At 32.8% G+C, this 11,082-nt stretch overlaps 1 protein-coding gene across 1 annotated transcript; it reads left to right on the plus strand.

Annotated features, from left to right (window-relative positions):
* Positions 1-199: 199 nt before the first annotated feature.
* On the plus strand, positions 200-2,342 carry LOC133295118 (uncharacterized). Its single transcript, XM_061493915.1, has 6 exons — positions 200-356; positions 436-462; positions 573-635; positions 1,720-1,798; positions 1,884-1,929; positions 2,018-2,342. Exons 1-6 carry the CDS (start codon positions 315-317, stop codon positions 2,025-2,027), a joined length of 267 nt encoding a protein of 88 aa, XP_061349899.1. The 5' UTR covers positions 200-314; the 3' UTR covers positions 2,028-2,342.
* The last annotated feature ends 8,740 nt before the right edge of the window (positions 2,343-11,082 follow it).

The raw sequence follows: 11,082 nt of genomic DNA on the forward strand, positions 1-11,082 counted from the left end.
CAGTTATCTGATGACACGTACAAAGTAAATATTAATTCTTTCAGTTGGATAACTGGAAAGTATCATCAACTGAAACAAGTGTAGGAAAGGACTTACGCTTTATAACTGGATTTGAATATGGGGTTTATTTTAATTTTCCCCACTGTTGACATAACACGCGCGTGAGCACGTGCCGTGGACTAGTAATGGAAATTTAAAACCCTGCTAGTGAAAATTGTTCATTGTTCAGTCATTAGGGTTTAGGTCTCCCCTCTCTGCAAGTGCGAACTACGACACTCTCCTCTCCGTGCAATCGTTCATTGATTTTGGCAGCCATGGCGAGCACCAAAGTTCAGAGGGTTATGACTCAGCCCATTGTACGTCTCTCACTCATTCTTTCTCTTTCGATTTTTATTTTCCTTTAACCTAACGTCATTCATTTCCTGGTTTGGTCAGAACTTGATTTTCCGGTTCCTTCAAAGCGTAAGTCGTTTCCTACACTTCTTTCTGTTGATGATAAGTTCTGGGCTTCTCCTAATTTCCTTTATTCTTTGTCTCACTTGATTTTCTTTCTCTAATTGTAATTTTCACAGAAAGCGCGCATTCAGATTTGGCTCTTTGAGCAAAAGGATTTGAGGATTGAAGGTCGAATCATTGTAAGTTTTATTTTACATGCTTGTTTGGTACATGGGTACTGATCAAAATGGTGTTTTGTCGACTTTAAAATGTTTTGCTAAGAGATGGATAGTATTCATCACGCGGGAAGGCGTTGTGATATTTTTTGAGAATTATGTGTGACTTCAGATGTGCTCTGTGTGACTTCATTTTTCTCTTTTGTTTGTGTGGGACTGTTGGCCATTGCTGGCAGCTGGTGTCTTGCCAACAGGCCTGAAACTTAGTACTCTGTTTTGAATTTTTTGATTCAGAACAATGTCCTTTTTTTCCCACTATACGCAGCATCAACTGTATAATGGATTTGTTTATTTAAGTGGCAGAACAGATAAGTCACTGCTAATAACTTAAAATATCTTACATAGCTTTATTAGTGGTGGAATTCGTATAAGCGGGTCACGTTGGGTTGAGGTTGGACACGAACACAAGGGCATTCTGCATAAACACTACATGAATAAAGATGCGTGTCTAAACCTTCGACAGGAACACGACTCGCTTATTTTACTAGTTGACACGGATAACCAGCCAACCTCAAAGTATTTTACTTATTATGTGGGTTGACACAACACAACACTTTCTCAATTACAATTCCCACATTTGGTCATTTTACGTGAAAGGTCATTACAAATATACATTTTCTGTGCCAATCAGGAGAGAAAAAGTTTGTTTTGCATATTGACAGGAATTGGGGAAATGTTTACTGATTTACATTGCTAATAGAATCTTCAAAAAGATATGAAAAATTGAAGATATAAAATAATCTGATATTTTTCCCACAGAGTATTTCCAGTCATACACTTTAAATTAACAAGAATTATTTATCCCCTTATCTTCCGAGTAGTTGGGATTGTTCTCCTGCTTTGTGTGATGTGAGCTCATATCTAAAACAGTCTGATATAAAATTTGAAGACTTCAGGATTTTTGTGAACTTTTTGGTTCATGAGCTCATATTGAAGGGGGAAATGCTTGGTTGTTATGTTATCATTGTAGATAGCATAATCCCATTTATAAAGTTGAATATTTGATCTGATGGTTAAGGATCATGTGATCTTATTGTTTGTTAAACAGGGTTTTGATGAATACATGAATTTGGTTCTGGATGATGCTGAAGAAGTAAACGTCAAGAAAAAGAGCAGAAAGACATTAGGTATGCTAAAGTTTCTCAAATTTTGTTCTTTTTGTCCTTGCCACTTTCTCATGCATTTCCTGAAGGATATTATTGTTTTGATTAGGGAGGATCCTTCTTAAAGGAGACAACATAACCTTAATGATGAACACGTAAGTGAAATTAAAATTGTACTCTCATCTGTTTAGTGGTTTTCTTTTTCTAAATTTAACTGAAATAATTTCCTCTGATAAATTGCAGGGGAAAATGATGATGAGCACTTTCGGGTAGTTGTAAACTGTATGTCATATTCAACAAGGAGGCAGATTTATCTTTCCCTCTTCAGTTTTATTACTCTTTCTGGTTAACATTTTGAATATGATGTGTGAGAAACATTATGATGTATGACAGTATGGATATTTCGTGCACTAGATAAATTCTTAGTTGAGCAGATTAACATGGTTTGTTGGTCTGCATAATTCTGCCTTCTTTTGGTCTGTATAAATATCCAGATTCCAGCATCGAAACTAACTATATTATGATTCCAAAAAGTATAACATTATAACCTTTTGCCCATTCATTGACTTTGCCCTCTTATCATATTATATCATATCATATTCAATCATTTAGAGGAGTAAATTGTATTGATTTCTTTGGGACATCTGGTTGTTGTGTTTGCTAAGATTTTGCAGAAGACAAATGCCCAGCATGCATGATAATGAATTAAAGGGAAAACTATTTGTGCTTTAAAAGAATTGAAGTTGTGTCTTTTTAGTTTTTTTACTCTATGTTCTCTCAGTTTTTTTTTTCTCTCTCCTCAGTCACATCGGCTGATGTGGAAAGTGAAAAAAGCAAATTTTCATGTTATAACTATATACTACCGGGAGTACATAGAGTAAAAAACTAAAATGACACAATTTACATCTTTTAAAAGAACACATGCTAAACCCATGAATTTTTTAATGCATTTTGACAGCTTTATTACTCCGTGACCATAACTCAATGTAGATCTATTGATTTAGATTATTCCCAATATACTGCACTAATTAATGTAAGATGATTTCTGATAGTTCTAGTAGCATTTTTTTTTAATATAAAGGAGAAAAATGCACAAATTTACAGTGTAACTAATATCTAACAAATTGTTGTTGTGAATTCTTTTATTTGTTCTCTTATTTTTTGTTTGGCTACGTTGCCATTGGTAGAATAGAATGAAATGGCGGGAATGTATTGAAATGACATTCATTTTTATTGTTTGAATTTTTTAGAAATGATGAAATGAAGTGGATCTGAATGGACACTATTGTATCTCATTCAATCCAATACTTTATATTTTTTTCCTTTTAATTTGAGATAGAGAATGTAATCAACATATTTTACAGTAATGTAATTATTGAATTACACTGTTATTCTTAAACCCGAAATAAAGTATCTGAGTGTTTTCATTGCTAGTGGTTGATGCTTCCTTGGGTCATGTTTTCATAGTTTTTCGCTTGTTCCCCATTTTTGGTCTTTTTCTTGACAAGTTGAGCATTCATCCGTTAGATGCATTATGTTTATGACATTATAGCGCCAAGATATAATTTAGATTAGTCAGATTTGAAGCTTCTTAGCTATGCTTTTTAATTCCTATATAAGTACTGTCAGAACAAGAAGTAAGAAATACATGGCATATTTTTCACAGATAACTTTTATATCTTTCCGGCCTCTTCTCATTCTTTTTTTATTGTTTGACACTGTGGTTCAACAAAATTAACATATATGCATTATTCTAATTTGATTAGTATTATTTATATAAGACAAAAAGTAACGTGTACTTTTAGATATCAATTTAAAAAGTAAGTTTTTTTTCCTTGGAATACTGCATTTTTTGTGAAACTAATATTCATAGTTTCTAAAATAGAGGTATTAGTAAAAAGCTAATTAGTTCTCTCAAAATCCAATGATGTCTCTACCCTCTGTGTTGCAACGTTTATGTTTCTTAGGATGGTTGCATTTTCATATGTTTTTGATGGAAAAAGTGTGTCTTTTTTTAAAAAAAATTAGATCCTTTTAAGAGAGAGATATACATAAAACAATATGTTTTATTTAAAATTTAATTTAAAAAGAAAAACCTCCGCTCTCTTTGCCTTTCAATTTATCTCTCTGAATGACATTATTTAATTTCTATTCTTATTTTCTTTTCACATTCGAACACTAAAAAATAATCTTTCCAGTGCATAGATATCAAAAAGTTATGTGAAATCAATAAAAAAAAATTACCCGATTTCATTTGAGTCAGAAGTTATAGCTTTCTAATAATGAGTTGACTTGTTTTGCTATGAGGCAATCTATAGCACTAATAGCGAATTTGTCTTGTTCTGTCATGTGACAGTTGAAACTCGCTACAATTAACAGGGAGTTAAGAATCGTCACATTTCGACAAATTTTTTCAGCCTTATGGCATTCAAGTAAATTTTTTAAAAGCGCAACAGTACAATCAATGTCCCCTAATAGTATTTTTTTTTTTTTAATACAAACCTTTTAATTTAGTCTTTGTGATAATTTAGCTCTAAAACTTTTCTGATACTTTTTTTATCACAAGGGTATATAAAGTTCATTATAAACTTTTGTGATAAATCTTATAAAAACTTTCACACTTTTCTGATAATCTAACTCACAGTGAAAATAAAACGTGCTCAGTAAACTAGGAAGGATTATAAGAGTTCCTGAATTCGATGAGACTAGCATATTGATTTCAACTGAGACGTGTTCATGTAAAATTGCGGACATATTTCTTCATTACATCTAATTCACGAACTGAACTGCTGAAGTCATTCATTAGACTCTCCCGGATGCGTAAAAGGATTCCTCTATTATAATTTGGAGACCATAAAGTTTCCGCAAGGAATTTTCGGTTCTAACACGAGAAAGAAGCAGAGGCTTTTAGGCTTCATTAATAACCTAGAAGTTGAGGAAACTTGTACTCATATTACCAGTAGAGCCTATGAATTCCATGTCTAGCTATTGTATTCTCCTTCTAAATTATTCTATTTTTAAAATAAAATGAGGTTAACTTCTGAATTGTTTCTGCGAATCCTGCATCATAAATTAGAAGACAAAGGATTTTTTTAGGGGGGGTATATTGTTAGTAACGTAAGTATTTATTATATGCATTGCACTGATATTTATTATATGAAAATCAAGGTATGAAATGTACACTTTTATGCTCGGCAAAATGAACATACGCCAAAGCGAGTTGCAATTTGTAGATTCCGTTGCTATTCGTAGGAGTGAGTCATGTTTGTGTTTGTGTCGTGCAGAGGATTAACACCAATATAATTACAATCAATCCAAACAGTATATGAATAAATATTCGAGTCAAAATCTTTAATATAAATGCTGTTTATTTTATGATATAAATAACTGTCAATCTCAATTTTATGTTTTCTCAACCGACTTATTATGTGGGTTGATACACATAACATAGAATATTTGTGTATTGAATTTCGCCTTCACTAATTTATAAAATAACCAAACAAAAATATGACATGACATGACACTAATTACTGGCTACTGGCTAGTCAAAAACGTAATTAACCACAAAAGTGCAGGTCATTGTCATGTTTATAAGTTGACACAAAATATTAGTGTTATTTTTTTCTAACATGAACGCCACACGAATGTAAATGTGGGTCTAAGTAAATATAAAAATCGTGTGTCATGTTAGCGGATGGTGTAATGAATTGCCACTATTCACATAACCATGATTGAAATTAATGATAAATATATTATTTAACGATTCGATATGAACAATATTTCATTTTTTATAAAATATTGTTTAATAACAATCATCATTAGATAATTTGAAAATGATTAAAGTCTTTTATTTATTGTTTGATCATAAAATAACAAGTTGACGTGTTTGAAATAAGAGTAATCTAAGAACAATAAGCTTATAATACTCACAATTTTATTCACTTTTTGAATAAGGAAATAAAACTTCTATTTTATTATTAAATATTTAAATAATGGTATGATAAATTATTTTTGATTTTTTTGGATGTATAATGGTGTAGTAATTTATTTTATTTCATTAGGTGGGCGAGAGATTAACAATTTCGTATCTCCTCTCTTGGCAATTAGTATCTCTGACCGAGTCAAGAAATTGGGTATTGCATTGAGTTTAAATGAAAAATGCTAAGAGGAAGAAATTAAGCTCAGATGTAGCCATGTGCCAAGCTGAATTTCTATTTTTGATGCATTTACTAATTCCCTTGCGTGGATGTGGATCTTGAACCCTCTATTAGCTGCAAATACTAACAACCTGTTTGGTGGTCAACTTCAAAGAACTTTAACATATGCATTCTCTTGTACCTATAGGTTTTCTTTTCAATCATTTGAGATAGTTGTCTTACACAATTGTCTTATATAGATCTAGTAAGATTCGGATAAGATGTTCTATTATTACTTTTATTATCAATTTATAGAGAAAATTAAAAAGAGAGCTTCTCATGGTGCGTACACATCTTAGAGAATGTTTACTTTGATGTGATTATTTCCGTAAGTACTTATATTTATAATTTTGCAAAGTTGTAAGAATATAATTGTTTAAGCCTTGTGTGTAGTGTGTGGTGGGGGTTGTATTTGGTGTTCAAACTTAAACCTTGCGGATTATTATTTATTTATTTATTACATTGACACTAAAATTCTTTTGAACATACTTAAATGTTTTCTCTCCAACATTATTACGTGAAGGGGAATATTATATTTACAAACTTTTTATTTACAAACTCTTACAAATTATACTAAGTATAACCAGTTATACTTAGTGTAATTTATAAAAAAAAATTGTAAAGGGATCCTTCCTTGCATGAATATAAACAAGTGTGTTGGGACGAGAAAGATGACTATTGAAGGGGCAAGGGGTACTCCGTAATCCGTATTGACAAAAACATTACAAAAGAAGAAAAAGTGAAGGGCGATCCAAACAAAGAGGAAGAGAAGGATATTTATCGTCATCCTAAGGGAAGGAGGAGAGGATGGGTTGGAGCTACAGAGCTTTCACATGATTAAGACATATCAGAAGGATGGTTAATGTATGGGTCGAAATTAGAAAATGATCGGTGACCAAATTCGTTGGGCATTCAAATTTGGAGCTAGAAGTGGCCTTATGGGTCCCTGGTTCATGTCATGTCCTCAATGAACCATTGTGTTCAGCTAGCACAATTTATAGTCATATTTTGTCTTCCCATGAGCAAACATGTGTCCTGTTCATCCTTTGTTATTTTCTACCCACTACTCATACTGATGATCCAGTCATACTCCACATATATCTTATCCTGTGCCTCACTACATCTCTCTAATTCAGCATTGCAATATACTTTGTTTTTTCCCCATTTCTATGATGACCTTATTATATTCCTTATCTCGGAAAATGTTACATACAAGACAAGGTTAATTCAGGAAAGGTGTTGTCTAGTGTCCACGAAAACCACCTCTGAGTGGCTAGGTGAAAACTTTTAATTTGCCACATTTGTCATATCATGATAATCCTAGTACAAATCCCCCTGAAGTGACAAGTTGGTACTGGCCGTGTGGGATTTTTACGGGGCTATTATTAGTGAAATCATGACTTTTTCCTTGATATATAATGCACAAAGAATATTGCTCTGTTCAGCCTAGTTGGTGGTAGCTGTTCTCTTAACTGCTTACTACTAGTGGCACTGCAAGTGCAATGATTGATGTAAATTACAATTGAAATGCATTTGTTATGATAGGTACATTGCAAAGGTTGAAAACGGTACGTCATGATAGTAGTGCACTTTTCTGGATTCTAATGCTCTTTCTTTTAGCCTCGGAGGAAGTGAACATAATGTTGTTTCATCATGCCTGGCCATGGAGGGAGATGGAAACTAGGGAGACATTAGAGTTGGGAAGAGGTTGTGATGAACAGTTGATGGTGATTCATCAAGGAAATTTGACGGATTAAGGGCTGCAAATATTCAGCAAAAAATGATTAGATATAAAGAGTGAAAGTTAGAAAGAAAATGAGTGACCACAGACAACCATTTTGTTAGTCCCAGTGCTACTCAACGGGGGTTGAATGGAGTAATTGTACTTCTTTTAGAATTTTTAAATTTAAAAACATTGAATTTTAATTTTTCACCTTTCCCATTTTTAATCTGTCTCATCATGTTGACCATAAAAACGACAATATGTCCTGCCACGGTTACTCACCATCTCATTGGTAGAAGCATAAACTTGGCTATTTCTATGCAATAAGAATATAGTATCAGTCTCCACAATTGTCTAGTCTCCTAGTCTTTGTGAAACAAGCCAACCACTCGCCGCTTCTTGATTTGGATTGGCCAAGAGTCCAAGACAACCAATTGGAGTCTGAAACCTGAGCTTAACAATAACATGAAATGCTGCAAAGTGGAACATGAATGAGTCATCATGCATAACATGATTAGATTTGTATGCGATTGAAAGCTAAGAATAAAAAAGTAGAGGATGCCGACACCCCCATTACCTCTCGTCAAATATAGAATCATAGACGGGGCAGGGGTGCCACCAATAGAACATGAGTGCTCTTCGGACTCAGCTTATAACTAAGTAAATGGTTGTTTTGATTGGCCCAAATGTTCTTTACCACCCAATTAATTTCTTAATAATGATCGTTTATTGTTTTTGAACTGATTGGGAATTTTGGTTTGCAATTAATGGGCAAAACAAACGAGTCCACATCGTGTAGAACCTTGTTAAGCTATAGTGCTGGAATTGGACCCCTGTTCCTTATTATTGGTTAGTGAATACTTTTGTTTCGGCATCTATGGGGGGTGGGCTCAGCCAAAACTACTAGTGTAAAATACTAAAATGTTTTGATCTGATCTTTTCATGTGGAGTTGATGAGACACTCGCGCCGCATCAAATTTTACCTGGCCAGGAGAGATTCTTAAGATACTAGCATCACACCAAATAACTCAAAATAAAATATATAGCACTATATATATATATATATATATATATATATATATATATATATATATATATATATATATATATGAAATAATAATTCTACATCAAATTCATGTCATTTTTTTAGTGTTAAGGATCAAATATGGTCTCGATAAATTTGTCAGGGACCAAATAAGGCCTTCGATGTTAGGGTCAGCTGTCCAAAACTCCAAGAAGACATAAGACATGTGCAAAACGGCATCGTATTACTCCCACGCTGACATACTTAACGGTGACTCAGCAAACTAACGTTCCACGTGTCCTCCGTTAGTTGGGTCATTAGATGCCAACTAACTGAAGGACAAACGTGGCCCTATTTTTGTAAAATTAAGGACCAAAATGAGCCTTTTTTATTGTTGGGAACCAAAATGGGCTTCGTGAAAATTGTCAAGGACGAAAAAGAGTATTTACTTTTAAAAAAAAGTGGGTCTCGCATTTTGTGTATTTGTTGTGGCAGATTAGAGTTTTTCGCCATTAGCAGATTAGATTTTTCTGCCATTAGCTGCGGAATTATTATCCTCATATATATATATATATATATATATATATATATATATGAGGTAGGATCATTTGACACCGGTGTCAAATTTGAAGTTTGACACCTTATCTGAGAGCCGTTAGATCAAAAAAGATCAACGGTATCACATGCTTACAAGTGACACCAATGATCTTTTTTTATATGAAGGTTCTCAGATGAGGTGTCAAACTTCAAATTTGACTCTGGTGTCAAAGGATCCTGCCTATATATATATATATATCTGTGTGGTCATGATCATTTTATACCGATGTTACACTCTTAATTTTGTTTATTGATCCTATTTATATTTAACGACTCTAATTTATCAAATAAATGAGCCATTAGATACAAGAAAATAAATGGTAACGATTTGGTGTAAGAATAATTTGTATATATATATATATGTGTGGGTGATGATCATTTTGTACCAGTGTAAGTTACACTTTCAATCTTGTATATCGATCCCACTTATATCTAAGGGCTATAATTTTTTAGTAATGTAAGCCATTGGATACAAGTGGATCAATGGTCAAGATTGAGTGTGAGACTTCTAACTCTTACACCGGTGTAAGAATATCCTGCCTCTATATATATATATATATATATATATATATATATATATATATATATATATATATATATATATATATATATATATATATAGGGGTAAGATCCTTTGACACCAATGTCAAATTTAAAGTTTGACACCTCATCTGAGAGCCATTAGATAAAAAAAGATCAACGACTCTGATTTGTAAGCGTGTGACACCATTGATCTTTCTTTATTTAACGATTCTCAGATGAGGTGTCAAACTTTAAATTTGACACTGGTGTCAAAGGATCCTATCTCATATATATATATAGGGAGGATACGATCATTTGACATTATTGTTATGAAACCCTGCCCGACCAGGCCGAATCGACTCGGAACCCGATGAACCAGTTATCAGACCGGTTTGGGTCAAGCATTGGATCGGTCATGCATTGGTCCCGGTCAAACCTGGACAAAACCGACCAAACTCGGTCAAAACTGATAACCCGGTTGGGTTATGCATATTTATAATAAGAAAAACCAAAAAATAAAAATTGTTTCATCTTGTCAAAAAAATGTATAACTCATTTAAAAAAAAATTATAATTTTATTTGCTAGTATACTCTTCTACAATAATCTAAAATTTCAGCTTCCAATACTGAAGTAATTTGCGGAACAATAAATTAAGAGAATGTGACATGTGTCATTTTAATGTAGATGAATTTGAAAAATATGAGTTCAATGTAATTGAGAGGTATGCTTATGGGGATTCTGAGTTACAATTTAAATTGACATAATAATAACGTGCATTTTCGTTTATTTATACTTGATGAACTTTTAAAAGTGTGATTGAGTAATGTTTGAGTTTATTTAGTGAACCCTGTTTAATTCATTTTAGTTTAACTCATTTTAGATATGAAGAATATATATATATATATATATGGGGTTTACATTTCTGCAACTGTTATACGTGCAACAATCAAACACTTGCCATATATATACTTGAAAGCATTAAATACGGGGAATCATAACTATACGAAGGGTGAAAGCATTAAATGTGGGAAATCATAACCATACACCTGTCGTTGTTGTACGTAAAGCGGCTGCAGAAATGATTATATATATATGTATGGAGAAGAATCCGTTTACACATTTTTGCAAATTACACTATGTACTCCTGGAAGTACATAGTGTAGTTTGTAAACAAAAAGTTTGTAAGTATAACTCTCTCATATATATATAAATATACTGGTCAATCGGTTCGATCAGTGACCTAAT

Source organism: Gastrolobium bilobum, unplaced genomic scaffold, assembly GCF_033153095.1.
Source record: "Gastrolobium bilobum isolate Gb01-03AN ecotype WA unplaced genomic scaffold, APGP_CSIRO_Gbil_v1 utg913, whole genome shotgun sequence".
Classification (NCBI taxonomy): Eukaryota; Viridiplantae; Streptophyta; class Magnoliopsida; order Fabales; family Fabaceae; genus Gastrolobium; species Gastrolobium bilobum.